General features: G+C 28.4%; 1 protein-coding gene across 2 annotated transcripts in view; it reads right to left on the bottom strand.

Annotated features, from left to right (window-relative positions):
• The window catches only part of LOC148227145 (trace amine-associated receptor 8b), a 77795-nt gene that overhangs the window by 41621 nt on the left and 18220 nt on the right, over positions 1-17954 (bottom strand). For both annotated transcript variants that reach the window (XM_088201808.1, XM_088201809.1), the window contains exon 3: positions 591-707. In XM_088201808.1, the coding sequence (XP_088057934.1) occupies positions 591-707 (117 nt within the window). The remainder of the gene's footprint in view (positions 1-590; positions 708-17954) is intronic.

Here is a 17954-nt window from a genome sequence, read left to right as displayed (position 1 = left end):
AATACAAAAATTTAAAATGATACATTATATGGCATTAAACCAACTAATTTACTAATTTTATACAAGTGAAACAAATTATCTTATAAATGTAATCAATATTTATGAAATGTTAGTAATATGTTATTTTACAATCGACCATGTAGCATTTACTTCGTCAGTTAACTATTTAGAATCATTCTTAAACTACCGATATTTTCTTATATAAATTGTTTTAAATTATTATTTAAAGTAAAGCACATATATTTACGTATATGTTTTTTACGATGTTGTTACTATGTAATATTCAGAGAACCAATATTTAATACAATCATAAATTCATGTATATGTAAGTCACTTACTAATATTGTTATTGTTATAAATTTAGAATGGAATAATAAATAAATAGTATTATGGGACTAAGTGTGCTTACACTTTACTTTAATTTAATTGAATTTATTTATTAATATTTTACTTATTACATTTGTGACCCTTTTTGTCAAGTTTTTATAATATTTCTGGAGTTCATTCTATTTGGTTTAGAATATAGATTGTCAAATATTTATTACTTGTATATACTATTAGTTAATGTAAGGGTCAGTATGAGATATTACCTTTTTACTGGAATGTCGATGGTACCTAGCTGGATGCAGGAGACAGATGTAGCGATCAATCGCCATGCATACGAGAATCACTGCGCTTTGTTGGCTGAGAGCACCTCGCAGAAGAGCCTGCAAATTGACAACACACATATATTATATATGCACATAACAGTTTATATACCTGAAGACGAATGAAAATCAATTTAAAGCAACAAATAGTAGTGTCAAGAAGAGAAATCATTTCCGATTAGACCCAAAAGAAGCATCTGACCAAGATATACTTTTATCAACAACATTAATTTTATACACACACACAGTATATAGATGATATCTAAGCCCATTCAAAATAAGTGAACAGTGCTTTCATAATTTTCGGCTTATAACTGGACCGTTTGTCACGGACTGCACGGAAACTTTCGTCCGATATTCACGCAGACCAATAAAGCTGTCATATTTCTAGAATTATTGTTTCGGCCTCGCGAAAGCATTAAAATCTTCTCCTATGTACACTCAGTTTGGAAAATGTGTGTATGTAAACGTCCGACTGTTTTCCGGCTTAAAATAATGGTGCAATTTATCAGAAGATCTTTTTTCTTTTGTGTAAGACGGAAAAGCGTACCGCAAAATTCGTGGAAAAAATGTGAAATATACTCACATAAGAAAAGCGTATTAATTGATTTATCATCCCCTGATCCACCTATTTGTCAAACTTGTATCTGAACTTCGTATAGTGATGTTAGTTTGTAAACAGTTTGATATTACATTTTATTATGCATTGAAACGTTCTCTGAGATTTCTCTTTGGTTAATTTCAATCCTTTTAGGTATAAAGCAGAAATTCAAAGGGTAGAAACCCTCTAAAATATAAGTTCTCCGGATGCCATGGATTGTCAGACACACTAATGAGATAAGTCTGTTGAACCTCAAATACGAAAAGCTCGTTTTCTATCATTAAATTCAGGTCATAATAATTGACCGAATGACGTCTTTTTTATGTAGATTTTAAATTAAAAAATATAAATCACGAAAACAAGCATAGTATAGGTGTATGCAAATATAAAACATCAAGTAAAAATCTTGATTCTCCATATTTAAAAAAAGTTAACATACATACACTTTATAACACTATTTACTTTGTGTAAAAATAAACACTTTTAATATATTTTTGTATTTAACATTTCTGTTTATGTAACTATATTTATAAACCAGCTAAAAATGCTTAGCAATCGATACGTCATGATTTTAATATACGGAACAAAAACCGGGAAATTTCATAAAAGTAAAAATACATTTATATTTTCAGACTCGACAAATTTATTAAATAAATACGAGGGATATACAGAAGGTAAATATTCAAAGCTCATAAAGTATTGACTTTTTTAATAATTAAAACATCCTTTCGTTTATTTTTAAGATATTCAATATGAGCAGCTTAAGAATTTATTTCCAATGGTATATATTGCAGGATAATATAAGTATATAAATCTCGCAGTCTAATATACATATATTTGTAGCCCCCAAAATGTTGATAACCGTTTCATAGATATATATTTTTTGAGATTGTTCAATAGCTTTTTGAACAAGTTATTTAGTAACAACTGAGATCAGTTTATATTTTTTTTATAATGGACCTTTTTTCGCCACTAAGTTTATTTTCTTTTCAATAGTAACTTTTACTTTAGAATATTAAAAATTGCTTATGTGACTTAAGCTCGTTACTTCATAAAGAACTTAGCAAAAATAGTTACGTTAAAAATTGAACAAAATATTCGTTTTTAATTTTACTTGCATTGTATTTTTATTCTAAAATATCCCTCGTACTTTAGGTTTTTATTTAAATGGTGTTATTGCTTTGATGCGCAATCAATTAATTAATCAGATTTAATTATCAGAAACAGCTCTACTAATTATCACATAGAAAAACCACATTGAACAATACTAACTGTTTTTTAATCATAGCCCATCTTTACATTTCAATATGTTTATTTTTTAAAGCAGAAGTAATCTCTATAACTATTTAATTGCCAAGAGTTCTAAATATCTGCATATTTAATAATTAAAAATGTATGTTTGTAAACAAGCGTCATTTTCTTTGAGCAAATACCGTTTCTTTTAGATTTTTTCAATTATAAATTAAGATTTAGTAATGATAATTTGGAGCTCTGCAAATTTTGTAAAATTTAATTTCAAAAACTCCTGAGAATAGTACTATAGCTATGCAGAATCATCAATTACCACAAAACTCTTAAAAACTTTATTTTTATGTGCTTGTGAACACGCTTAAAAAATACTAGTGACCTTTCACCCAAAAATATTTTTTGTGAGTATCCTTTGTAATTATCAAACAGTCACCCACAAATGCCTAATATAACATAAGAGCTAAATAATAAAGCGATTGATTAAAAATTAGCATTCTCTATTTATTCAAGTCTTCTTAAAGGACAAGTAATTTTTTTAATATTTGCTTATATTAGAAAATTATTATAAATCACTATGCGAACTCTTAAACATGAAACTGATATATTACGAGAGACAAGTAGCTCTTCCGGCGTCTAACTGGCTGCAAAAGTCACACTACTAGACATCGAATCCCAAAGGCCAATATATCGAATGTCGACAACAAAGGGTTAAATCATATTTATTTTTCGCCATATTTAGGACTGTGCTTTAACTAAATATGTCTCTTAAATATATTTTTAGTAATAAAATGGAGTTTTTAATTATAGTAACAAAAAATATCTCAGTGTTGTACAGTCATCGGCTCTATAACTACCAAAATAGCACAAACTACAGTATACAAAGTACAAACTGATTATTTTAAATGATATCAGAGAAGATTTTTACCTCTACTTTGACTATTATTAGTAATTATTTAATACAGTTTTCAACCTTTTCGTTAGCGAAAGTTAAAATATCTTGACTCTGTAGCAAAACTTTAAATGTTTATTCCCTATTGTATTTATGTATGTATCATATTGTATAAGACTTCTTGAATCCTAACAAATCGTTAATAAATATAAATATTTGTTTCACATACTGTCAGTATTTTTTTTAGATTTATCGGCCATAAGTTAAGCTAAACTTTAATTAAATGTATTTGATATTAAAACGCGTAGTGATTTTTTTTATAAATTTTATGACATATTGAACATCATCATAGAGGTCAGGAAGTGTCCTTAATGAATTGTTTTAATTTGTATTAGGCTAAAATTAAATGAAAAACAAGAAGATTATTAGCATTTAGTATCTATGGTTTATTATTTAAAAAACTCCTTACTTGAAACTTTTTGATGCATTTATAAATATGGTATCTTAATTTTTACATAATTCTTTGTCTCTTACTTTAATATTTGTTAAATACAGATATTTTGAATATATACTAATGATTACTGGATACTTTTAAAGCGTCCAATGTAATTAAATATCTTATTAAGAGCATATCTTATTTATTTATATATTTTTATAAATAAATACATAACAATATTTTCATCTTGGTAACCCTTATATACTTTACGAATTCGTACTGAAAAATGTATATGCACAATTAATTGAATATTCAAAATGTACTAAAATTTCTTGGTTCCTTTGTCGCACCTGTACCTATCCTTTACGTGCGTACGATCAAGAGGTGACAGAAACAATTTCATATGTACATATGTAATATTCTCTGGCGTCTAAGAGCTTATAAATAACTTCTAGTCTTAAAACGAACGTCCCTTTTATTCGTGCTACATTTCAAAATTAAGATTAACTGTAAAAATTCTAACAGTACAACATGCCTGCAAACGCAATCTACCACGAATAACATTATTCTGTTATTGTATGACAGCCAAGATGGCATCGGGCCAACAGGCGCAGTTCAAGGCTCGAAATTTGGGTAACCCGAAAGCACACATGTATATATCTATGTATGCACATACATGCGTGGGTAAATGTCACACGCCGCACAGTAGGATAAAATCGACTAGAAAGTTAGATAAAATAATGAATTTAATTTTTATATTTAAAACCACATCCATAAAAATAATATATACTCATAAATAAATAATAATCATTAAAAATCAGAAAAAAATATTATTCAAGTACGATTTTTTTTTTTAATTTAATTTTATATTAATATTATATATATTATATTATATATAAAATATAAAAAATCACATTTTTCTCAATAAATTAAAAAGAACATTGAATTATCATGATATTATAAGAACAAATCTATAATATTAAATTATTGAATTTAAATAATAAAATTTAAAACTATCACCCTATAATTAAATTTGTAATGTTTTTATTAAAAATAGTTTATAATAGTGTTTTTTATCAAGTAAAATTTTATGCAATCTCACTATGCGTCGCGGCCGAAACGAAGGGAAGGGAGCGAACAATATCGAAAGCTCGGAAAAATCTGTTAAAATATTGCCGCAGTGGAAAATTCAAGCTTTTATTGGCGAAACTTTGCTAAGGGATGACAAAACGCCTGTTAAGCCGAATCCGGTTATAATTTATTGAGCAATATCGGACGCAATCGTGCGCTCACATATTAATGCGTCGACAATAATGGACACTCGATTTATGCGAGAGGATTTGCATCGATCTTTTAGAATTATTTTGGTAAAAGGTACGCTTTTATGGTTTGGTGACGTGCCATTGTAGGGCGTAAATGGCTTTCACTACTCCCAAAATGGAGACCCAAACGTTTTCAATGCTTGGAAGTAATCATTCGAGGAGACAAGAAATCAGAGAAAAACTGCTTGGGTACATTCGATGCTAGATAATCCTATATAATTTACTGAGATTGCTACCGTAGTATTTACCTAGTTTTTAATGGTAACACGCATTGTCCTCAATTCGTTTGTCAAACTACAAATAGTATGCAGTACAACAATACTGTGGCCACAATAACTAAATAATCTTATGTATAATGTGTATGTCATAGATCGAGGAAAATCAGTTCACAGTCAAACTTGATTATCTTATAGCACAACAATAAGAGACCGCTCGCAGCGAAAATTATACAGAAAAAAAATAAAGAACTGGTTCTGGAACATTTACCAGATCCGCCTAATTCTCCTAGCATATCACCGTCAGATTATCGTTTATCTGTAATACACTTGCTTTGAAATAAAGTTTCAATTTAAAATATGATGTCAGAAAACATTTAAATTCCATTTTTAAATCAAAACCGCAAAAATTTTACAGAAGAAGCACCAAAAAAATACAGATCCTTGATTCTGGTGAGTCAATTGCTTAGATTAAAATACGTGTAATATTAATTATTTCGCAGTCCAAATGAATATTCATATTTTTTGCTTTTACACATAATTAATACATTCTAAACATTTAATAAGTACAGTTTTTTAAGATATTTTTTTAGCTGGAATTATTTGTAAAAAATATATTGTCAAGTGGTCTAGTTTTTTTTTTAGTTGATGAAAATTTTTCACAATATATGCAATCAAGTCTTTTTTTAAATCAAATATCTATGGATTTCAAAGCTTATAAAATGCAATTTTTGTAGCCAAAAAGTTTGCATAACACTGCTTTAACATAGTATATTGCAGTTTTTACTATAAGATTTTTTTATGATAATATGTGTTCTTACTGCCTAACTAAATCAACTGCGTAATTGCTTTCTGTTTTAAATATATTCTTACATACACAAGCATATTATTAAAAAGCTTTACCTTTGCGTTTGACAGTGTTAAATATTATTGGAATAAAACTCCGAAATTTATTATGCTATTTTAAAAATAATCTTTTTTTTTTGCATGTGTATTTTATGTAGCAATAAATATCTTTAAGATTATTCTAAATGATATGATCGATTATAAGAATATTATTTTCGTTACTATTGAACTATATTCACAAAAAAAAAATTAAAAAAATTAAATTTTAATACAAAAGTAACCCGCTATTTTTTATTTTAAAAACATAGTAATTTAAAATATGTAACAAATATTATTTATTATTTTTTCATTCAATAAAAATAGATTAAATAGCAAATTAACCAGCACGATAGACGAGTTGTATATATCGCTGATTATTGATCTAAAAGATCTGGGTTTAAATCTCATATGTTCCTTCATGTTTTTAATTTCTAGGTGTCCGGGAGATAAATTGTTTACTTAGATGTTCCTTATCTCATGAATAAATATCATGATAATTTATTAAATTCTCTAATAAAAGGCAGAATATTTTAAATGTAAAAAATATTAAAAACTTGCAAAAAAAATCGACTGAATTAAAATTTTATACAGTAGCTATTTAATAGGTAACTAATAATTTAACGTCATTTTATTGTTAATTACATTACATTTGTATTGCTCAAATTTTAACCGGCAAAGGCAAATGACGCTTATCCAGCTAATTCCGTTTTGGCATATCCCCATTAACATCCTATTCACAAACTGAAGCGGGAGTCGATACGACCCAATCAACAACAAACCTATCGGAGCAATTAATATTGAATAAATGACCACCAGATCGAAACTAATTTGTTTTAATCGCCTTTCAATTTTTCCATGTTAAATATAAACTTGAATTATTGTGTTTTTAATTATATAAGTAATAAATTATCAGTTCCAATTACGAAAGCTCGCCGTATCACTGCAATGAATTATTACCGGCTACAATAAGATTATTTAACACGGCGTATAATTTAATTCTTTTGTGTGCGACCGAATAAAGAAATTTTAATTTACTGTTAATTTAACGGTACGCAAGCTTATAATTGCAGCGAATACGGACAATACAAAAATATTGAAAAGCTTTTTGGTAATTAAAAAAAAGAAAACCCGCATACGAATGTGTGTAGCGAACAAAGAAAAAGCGTCACGTTTTTAAGAATGAATTAGGGGTGGCCCTTTCCCCTATTTACAATGCAAAAATAGAGTATACTACCATTCTTGCTAAAGAAAAACATGTTCCATTAAATATGAAAGAAAAAATAAATAACGTCTATTTTGTATCGTATATATTCGATGGGTAAAATTTTTATCGATGAATGTCTATCATGACGTACACGCCATGACGTTGATGGTCTATTGTGGGCAGTAACGGTCTTATAAAGTTTGTATAATGTTGGCAAAACCCACTAGATAAGAAACTATATTTGAATAGATTCAGTTCTGTATAGTGAGTTCGAAGCATCATAATCCGCTTTTTTACGCTTCGCAGCACATGATCGTAAGAGAAAAGGGTCTTTCAATATGCGGTAGTAATTCACAGACTGGTTAAATTTTACCGGTTGTTAAATATTGTTATTTGAAAAAGTTGTTCATTTTATTCCGATTTAATTTTTTTAAGATAACTATTAAAACTATGTCTCTATATTTTAGTAATATAATATATATAATATATATATATGTTATGAAAAGAGCAATTTTATCGAACTTTCCCAGTTTCACAAAATTTTCGAGATTATCTTTTTTTAGCACTCACTAGCATACTGCATTCTAATTTAGCACATCTCAGCATTCCAAATTTTCCGATATGACATTTTTTTAGCTGTCCCGATTTAGAGTATCGTGAATATGGTAAGCCTAGTTATAACCAATAATCACTTCAAAGATATTTTAAAAAAATATTAAAATCGAATAAAAGATCTAGTAATACTATAAATGTTCTAACGTATATGTATGTGGTGTATACCTGCCAAAATCTTTATAGACCATAGAAATGCGTCACACATTTAAGAAAAATTAAATTGTTTTAGATTAAATACGTGACACTTTCTGATGAGAGTAAAATATATTTATTCTAATCATATAGGGTGCACTATGTTCATCGTCAATATGGTGAAAGTCATTTGGCAACTCTGTAAAATACAGAGTCGATATAAAAAGCACCCTCAAAGTAATTTAAGGGTGCTTCCTCTATTTCAGAATGGAAAGTATCCACTTTATCTACGAAAAAGTAAAAGTAGTGGATTATAAAATTGTGCTATAATTTTCACACTCTTATGAGAGCAAAATATTTTTATGTGGTGCACCGCGTTTATAGTTAAAATGGCAAAAAATGTACTAAGGCAACTGTGAAAAATACAGAGTCGATTTAAAAATCACCCCCAAAGGGTTTTGATGGTGCTTCATATATTTCGGAATAGAAAGTATCCACTTTATCGATGGGAAAGTGGTGGCGGTGGATTATAAAATCGTCTTTTTTTTATCCCTTCTAAAATAAATTGCAGGACAATTTTATAATCCACCGCTTCGATTTTACTGTCGATAATGTGGATACCTTCCACTCCGGAATATAAAATGCACTTGAAGAAAAGCACATTTATACTCCAACTTCGTTATTTTACCTATTTTTAATTTTTAATTTCTTTTGCCTCAATAAATTTGTTTAAATAGCAAATATGAGAGCAAAAAACTAAAAAAATACTTTATTAAAATGCTTCAGAATATAAGCAAAAAAGTTGATCTTGATCCTAAAATAAATTAATAAAATATTTAGGGTCATAATAAGAAAAATTAACGCATAACCTAACGAGCAAACAAAAACTTATATAGATGATCGAAAGAGTAAGAATTTTTTCACAAACTGATTGAATAGTTTATTCATTTTTGGGTTTTGAAGGGGGAGCAGGAAAATGCTACTTTTTTTACGTAATGGTGTTTTAGATTTCAATAATAAATTATAAACTTTTAATTAATCACTGACTCAATTTTTTTTACTACATTTTAATTTAATTTTCAACGTGTACTTATAATTTAAATATTATATATTACAGTGAATGTGTATTACCAGTGAAAATATATTTTCACAGACATTTAAATGACATCATATCGTATTACATTCTCACTGCATTACATTAACAAAACAGTGTTTCAATAAAAAAAAATATTCCTTTTAAAATATAATTTTTTTAAATTACAATATTTTACATATAACTAAATCTCATCATGTATGATACTTTAGCATACAAAAATGACGTAATAAAATGGATTTTCTACATCCGCTTCTAAGGAAATCGTATTGTGGAAATGTCAATGTGGTGGTTGAAATAAGATCTTATGAAGGCGAGCTTTCCATGGTCAGACGACGACGCCTATCCGGATTGCATTCTAAAGCACATGGGATGAATAGAAAACTGATAATTCAATAATGTTCAAAGGGAACAGGTGAAAACTTCGCTTTGGCGAGGGATTGAACAGAGAATCGAATTTAAATTTTTATCGGAAACTGCAAACACATGCATGGGTGTAAGAATAAAATAATGGGGAACAAACTGTTTTTAAAAAGCTCTATTCAACGTAGACAATATCCAGTAAACCTTAACTAATAAATTATACTGCACTGATATGTTTTAAAATGCTTCTTACTGCTTAACTTATGTACAATTATTAATGGTAAAAATAAGTGTCTGATTTTACAATAAATATTCGTATCCAAGAAATAATGTTTTTATAAACGTTTGACATGAAAACCGTTTGTAACATAACTCAGATACACTCAAACTTCAACATTTTACGATAGAGTACAGCATTTTTACTTCCAGGTCGAAATCTCAGCACATGACGACATCGAATCAAGACGCACTATGTCGCAAGCCGTAAATAAATATGGCGCTGTAAATTTTTACGAGAGAAGAGAGAGAGAGAGAGAAAAATGGCAGCATGGAAGCCGCGGATTCTCGGCACTCCATTCTCGATGGAATATCTACGAATTATCATCAGCGACGAACTGTCGATCAGGAATTTCATAGAGGAAATTTCTTCGCAAGGCGATAGATCACGGCCAGATAAAATGGTCGTTAAGCCGCAGACGCCCCGGGCGCGTCATTAAGGGGCGCCCGAGTTCTCTCGGATGAGCGGCTCCGTCGGAAAAGTGGCGCAAAACGGTATAAAACAACGGAATTTTCGACACATTTCTCTTTCTGCCAGATGAGGATTTTGGAATCGGGTGGAATTTCAATTAGAGATATGTTTTCCCGATTGATTGCGGTGGTATTGACATATCAGAGCTATATGAGATTTTATTGGCGTGACAATGACTATAGAAGAGGCTTGAGATTTGAATACAAATATTGGTAACCCCGAAATAAATGTCGTTTTTCTTAAACTTAAGTTTTAACAGTCAATCTTGAATATTTCGTTAATACATAAATACGTATTTTATTAATATCTGTGTTGGTACACATCTGAACTCCAATTTTTTTTTAAATAAAATATTGGAGTCCAGATAGAGTCTCAACATGTGATATGTGATGAATTGAAAATGCCAACTACGGTCACTAATAACATTTTTGAAGTTGTGAGTGATTCATTTGATATCCGCAAATAGCAAAGATGGCTTAAAAATGTTGAACGGGAAATTAAAATACAATCCTGGATGTGGAAGGTTAGCAAAGATACACGATAATGTCCTGGATGTTGCCGCAATTTTACGGTTAATTTATTAAGTCGTTTATTTTATGCAAAATGAAAAAAATCCCAACTTGTTTATGTTGATGCAAATAACATTTTCAGATTTTAAGGGTAAAAAAGTAAGATGATTAGCCGCCGGATAAGCTAGTAACTAAGCCGCTATTCGAACGTAAAGTAAAAAATAAGTCAAAGACCATCAATTGTCAATAATAATCTGCTTAACAATTTAAGTTTTGAATTGTTCTTAGTCATTAAATGTTTGATGATTTAATGAGTAATGTAAATTATGACTTGACTGCATAAGATAATTTTTCGATAGCCTATTATTTGGTGTATTTTATAAGTACACCAAATAATAGGCTATTAAAAACATTAAAAAGAGCTAGGACGTGAGATTTGAAGACATTCGAGTTAAAAAAACTATATCTATCTAAAATTGAATAATAAATAATAAAAATCAATCACAAGAAAATGTTGTCTAGGTGAAGTTATAAAACATTAGCAATTATCACAAAATTATTTTCAATAAATTCAACGAAAAGTAAATATAGATATATAATAAATAAAATTGATTTACTAAATCAATTTTGATTCAATTAGTAACAATAATGTGTTTTAAAATTAGCCTTTAATTTAAAACATTTCTGTAAACAGTCTTGGTATTTTCGTCATTAAATATAAATTTACTTAAAAAATATAAGCCATTAAATAAACAAGAAAGGTCCTAAAATCGATACCTAATTTAAAAAAGCACGTGCCAATTTGTTTTGTGCAAAATAAAGTCGTAAATCCAATTATGATTTAAATATACTTAATGGAAAAAGCGTCTTGAGATTATTTATCAAGAAAATCTAATATATTATAATAACATTAAATAAAATTTTCTTTTAAACAGAAATTTAAATATATACGTATATAAATATATTTCATTTAATATTAATAATTCGCTAATATATTATTATGCACTGTATAAAATATGTTATAATTCAGTCTTTCGTTGTAACATAACATTAGCCTAATTTGGTACAACGTGGTAAACACAATCAACAAGACACCACACTGAATTCAGTTTGTATTGTAATTACTATATACGTACTATTATTATTATAACTTACAATAAACAAATCGTTAAGTAGATAATTATATAATATTCACTAATTCTGATTTCTTAAGTATTATAAAAAAAAATTGGTATTGCTTCAAACTACTGGTGTTAATAATAATTATAATTGTATTTATTTTCTATTTGTTGTTTTCAAGCTTTTGCTCTATAAATGTTATAGATATTCATCGTTTAACATTTCTTATACTTTAACAAAATATTTATTATGTAATTTTATATTGTGAATAACTATATAGTATAAAGTATTAAAGAATAAAGAATAAGATATAATTTAGTATAAAAAATATTTATCATAATGCATCACGATAGCTATTTTTTTTGTCACGGTAGTTTAATAATCTAAATTGATTAAAATGTTATTCACTGGTATCTGTTATAAGACCTATTTTATTGCGTTTATAAGCTAAAAATCGTTTTTGTAATCATATTTTTTAATAGAACGCATATTATTATGTTCATATATTTTTCGCTATAAATCTAAATCTAATTTGGCAAAATCGTTGCGTTAAAAATAATAATATAAATGTTTAATTTTTAATTAACTAACTATAAATTAAGATTCATCTTATAACAAACTGTTTTATACAGCGTTTTCAGACTTTTTAACAGCCAATAGACTTTTTATCAATATTTTACGAATAACCCCAATATTATATGTTGCATACAAATATTTATTCTTCCCATTATTTTTTTATATAGCTCTTTATATATTTTGTAGAAGATTGTGGCATACTCTGACTTTTAAGGAATTATTCAAAGACGTATATCGAATTATATGTCAAAATGTAGAATCAATATTTCATTGTAATAATGTATAACCAATGAATAGCTAAATTGAATCATAAAATAAGGTTTCATTTTGCAATTACATTATTTTCGGGTTTTGGTCATGATTAAAAGAAGGGAACAAAGCAACTTTTTTTCCGGCACAATAACGCTTCAAACTAGTGAATATTAAACCATAATATTTCGCAACGACCAATTTCGCAAAACAGCCGCACATGGCATACACTCCGTTGGGTATTGTGTGTGTGTCTAGTATGAAAGTCAACCGCGCCACGCGCGAAAGCTTTCATTTAGAGCTTTCGCTTTACGGCGTATTTAATTAAATCAATTCACCAGTTTCACCACGATATAAAGCATACCCAGCTAATATAAATAAAAAAGGACGAACGAACCCCAAAAAAATTTTATTATCAATGAAAAAAAATTAAATTATTTTAAGAGTTTTTACATAAAAATATCCAGAATTTAATATAAATATTCTCTATAGTTATTCTTAGATAGGCATAACATAACCCTGGTTAAAGCTCATGTCCTTATCTCAATTCGCGCAGTGAACTTAATCAAATCCCGACTATGTAATAGTCGTAGCTGTTAATAATATTTAAGCAACTATAATATTTTCCAAGACTACATCCATACGTATGCAGCGGATTATCTGGTTTGTAGAGGAAATAATAACCTAGGGATATAATAATATCGAGTATGGTAAACTAACTCAATAAAAACGACAATAGTACATCGATAAAAGAGGCACTTTGAGCAGCAGAATCAAGGGAGAACTTAAAATAGTTGTTAGCAGAATAAGAATAAAGTTAGATCATGAATATAGTTTATCAATTTTTTGCTTAAAAGTAATAACACGTCAAGTGGCAAGCTATCTTTTTTTAATCAATTTGCGTCTTTAGCAAAATTAAGTTAATTTTCTACAATTTATAAAAAATAGTAATTAATTTAAAAAAATGATTTCATTTCCAGAAAGATACGTATATTAAAAATTCTGTTAAATGATATATGAGTTGTATATCTCTTGACTATTGACCTGAAATATGTACCTGGGCTCAAATTCCAAATAGTATTAAGTATTTTTTTTAATATCTATAGTGTCTGGAAGATCAAAATTAGTAATCAATATGTAATTAAAATTCTGATCGATCATAATATTATTTTGATAATAAGTATCACGGATGAATATCGCGATGATTAATTAAAATCAGACAAGGTCATACATACCAATTATAGAAAGCTCTCTAATATTGTCCTACTACAGCTCATAAAAAAATATATTCATAAGCAAATTTTGCCGGGCACTGACGCAAACTATGGCACAATAGCATTCACCGGTGAGCACTGTGCCAGTTTGCGTGTTAGTAAGAAGTCCTGTCGACAAGTACCACACCATTGCATTTTGTTATTGTTACATATTAAAGTGCAATAATAAATTTAATATTACATAATAATGGTGTTATAATAAGGTAAATATTAAATTTAACAATTCTTAAAAAATCTATTTGTATTAAATTTAAAAGAGCAATTTTTTTATGCTTTTCGATTTTAAATATTTTTTTTCATCCAACATTTATATTGTATAATAATTAATATACATTTTAAAGTCATTATGAAGATGAGGCTAATAAAGATTTAATTGTTTTTACTTCGGAAGCCCAATATTTTCTTGAGATATTTTAAAAATGCTGCAGCATAATAATTAAAAATTTTATTGCATAGTTGTTGTATGTTATAAGTTGTATAGCTAAGCATATAAGAGATAGATTTTATATTCATATGTATGACATACACATATAGTGTGAGCAAAAAATTATGCTATAGAGAATAAATCATAATAAATTAGATATGCTAAAACTGTGTATTTAAATATTAATTTTCTACTAACGTTTCATGCAAATTACCTACAAACGAGCTATATTTACTTTTGAAAAAGCCTAAAAAATATATACATATCGCTTAAACTAAATCTGGAAAAACATTCATACAAAAAATATGATTCGAAACCTCTTTTACTGATTGCTCAAATCCATTTTGTATATTACAAAAACTGAATAGCGTTGAAATTTTTGAGACGTTATTGTTACGATAAAAATAAACGAAAATATACTTTTCATTGATACGCATTTACAAAAATAGATTTTATTTCCTAATTAATAGTTTTTTTGAAATTGTAGCTATATTTGTACCATCTATTAAATTTTATAACTATCACTTTTATATAATAATTTTAAACAGATTTATTCTATGTATAGTGTCACGTAATTTTAATAAAACTACAAAAAAAAACAGGTTAATGTTTAGCTGTTCAAGTTACAAATACAATCAGCTTTTTATGGCGTATATAAGTTGTTGCAATATTTTTTTAAAGTTAGTTTATTAAGAATTAGTTATGTGATCATCCATAAACTGTACATATAAATTATGTTAACGCTACATTTATTGATAGACAGACATGAAGGCTTTTTCTATATATGTTTTAATATTCTCTAGCAGAGAATCTGGATGCTGCTTTTAAAGCATCCTGTTAACTATATTACACATGAGGTATCGAAAATTTTTTTCAATGGAAAAGATTCAATAAAAAAAAGCAAATCATAAATTTACTGATGTTAGGCCAAACTAATATGTTTGGTTATTAATTTATTTTATCTAATTTATTTTGTAGACTGAAACTTCGAGGTAACTTTTTGACTTTAAATCATGTCTAGAGATCGATCTAAGTTCCAAGATCCAGATAAACAAGTTTTTCTTTAAAAATATCTGTAAGAAAGGAATGCCTTTGCTTTTTATTCTTAAGTTAGATCTGTTTGATTTTATAAATCTCCAAAAAAATGTAGCTATATTTTTATTTAAATAAATTTATTAAACCAATATGAATCATAAAGAAAAATATAAAAAACTAAAAGTTGTTAAAAAATAAATTGACACTACTTCATATGCATTATAGGGTCCTGAAATATCCCAGGATAAAAGCCAGTTACATTTCAAAATTTTTGGATAAGCATGTGTCTAATATAGAAATCCTTAGTTGCCACTTTCACGAAAGCAAAATTATTTAAACCTAATCAAAGTATAGCAGATGATAGTGACTTTAGACTTATCAGCTTAATAAATCACGTTACAAAATATTTGCTAAAAATTATACGAAAAATAATTCACACACTTTGCGAAGGACACTACTAGCATGGAACGATTTTAAGTTAAGAAAATCTTAGGTACGTTAAAAACTTAAGAATTTGTATTGTTATCAATCAACAGTAATAAGCACAGAAACAAGGGCACTCAGACAGGGATGTGTTATTTCTCCTACTCTTTTTAATTTATACTCTGAAGCCATGTTCAAGGAAACGCTCTAGGGATAAAATGGAATAAAAATCGGCCAGTAGACAAATAACAATATTCGTTATGCTAGTAACACGGCAATATTTGCTAAAACCGTTGACGACCTTCCAAGATACCTGGATAGTGTACATAAATAATGTATGTATATAAAAGGACTTAGGAATATACATTGATAAAACAAAATGTATGATTAAAAGCAAGCTTCTCATGGGTCTGGTAAACTTATGCGTAGATAAAATTGATAGGATAAACATTTTAAATACCTAAGTAGTTGGGTTAATGACGAAATGGACGCCGACGAATAACTGTTATTAATTAATATATTAATTATAATTATGAATTATTTTTTTTAATTTAAATCTAGTCTCACTAACAATTACGTACTTCTTCAAACCAGATTTAAATTATTAACGTGCTTTATCTGGTCAGTGCTTTTATACAAATGCGAGACCTGAGCTTAAAAAAATAATAATAAAATCGATAGAAATGTGGTTTTGTGGACATATGCCAAAAATTTCATGGACTAAGAGTCTCCACATGATAAGGCGCGATCGTGAACTCCATTTAACCATCAAATGCAGTAAGATGGAGTACCTCAAACACATGATTGAAGGTCCGAAATCTTTTATAAGCTCCTTCATACCTCAATATTAGGAAAAATAATTAAATCTAAATAATGGTACTGAACAAAAAAAGATGTCAAGTTTACGTCCATGGTCGGAAATGACAGGCAAATAAATGTTTTGTGCAGCCAAAGACCGAGAGTTGTATTTGTGACTTATCAACAAGGTGTTCGCTAACGTCTGAATTTGGACCTAACACCAGAAAAAAATAAGTAATAAAACAATAATATTTGCGGCATGTCTATTTGTCCCAAATTCACCTCACACATTCATTGAACGCGTGTTAAAAGTCTGAAAATAAATTCAATCCCGCACACACATGTGCGGTGAATAGAATACTTTTATAACACGTTAGAGGGATGAAAAATCGATTATCGGGGGGTATTTGTTCCCGTTTGCGGCTGCAGATGGCTTACCAAGCTTTGCGCTTAAAATTTAAGACTAGGGACAGTCAGCGTTTTTTTGTGTGATACCCATGAATATATATTTTAATGACGATCATAAAAAGGACGAACGTACGACTCGCGAACGCTTCTCGCCAATAAAAACACACACCCACACATGCAGTAGATGGACCGAAAGCAAAACTTTCAATGCTTATCGGGACAATTTGCGAAAAAGTTTCACAATCGCGTTACGACGCTAGATATGAATCGAATGGTTCGCAATATAGATGAAGGTGGAAAATAAGGGTGTTAAATAAATTGTTTGCAGTTCAAGTTCAAAGTAAATCACTGTCATATCGCTATTCAATGTGTCGTTAAATCCTTCGCAGAAAACTACGTGCTGAAATTAAATAAAATTGAAACACGCTTGAAACTGATATTTAATTTTCACGGCACAGATTCGCGTAGTACTACGCGACTTACATAAATTTGGCTAATTCAATCCTTTGCTTTAGCTTAATTATTTTGGACACTCTTCTTGAGTTAAAACGTGTATTTGTTTAGCTAGATACGAGAGCGTTAGTAATCTAGATACGGATACAGTTTCAATTAAAAATAATTAATTTAATTAGTCAAAAATAAATGTTCTAAAAGAAAAGTAATTTTAAAATAAACAGAAATACTAAGTGATACGTTAAGAAAAAATCCTTTTAGACTTTACGCTTTTCCCTTTCACAACCT

Source organism: Plectrocnemia conspersa, unplaced genomic scaffold (assembly GCF_051122295.1).
Source record: "Plectrocnemia conspersa isolate PC_06_02 unplaced genomic scaffold, ASM5112229v1 ptg000013l, whole genome shotgun sequence".
Classification (NCBI taxonomy): domain Eukaryota; kingdom Metazoa; phylum Arthropoda; class Insecta; order Trichoptera; family Polycentropodidae; genus Plectrocnemia; species Plectrocnemia conspersa.
This window is presented reverse-complemented; position numbering and strand designations above follow the sequence as displayed.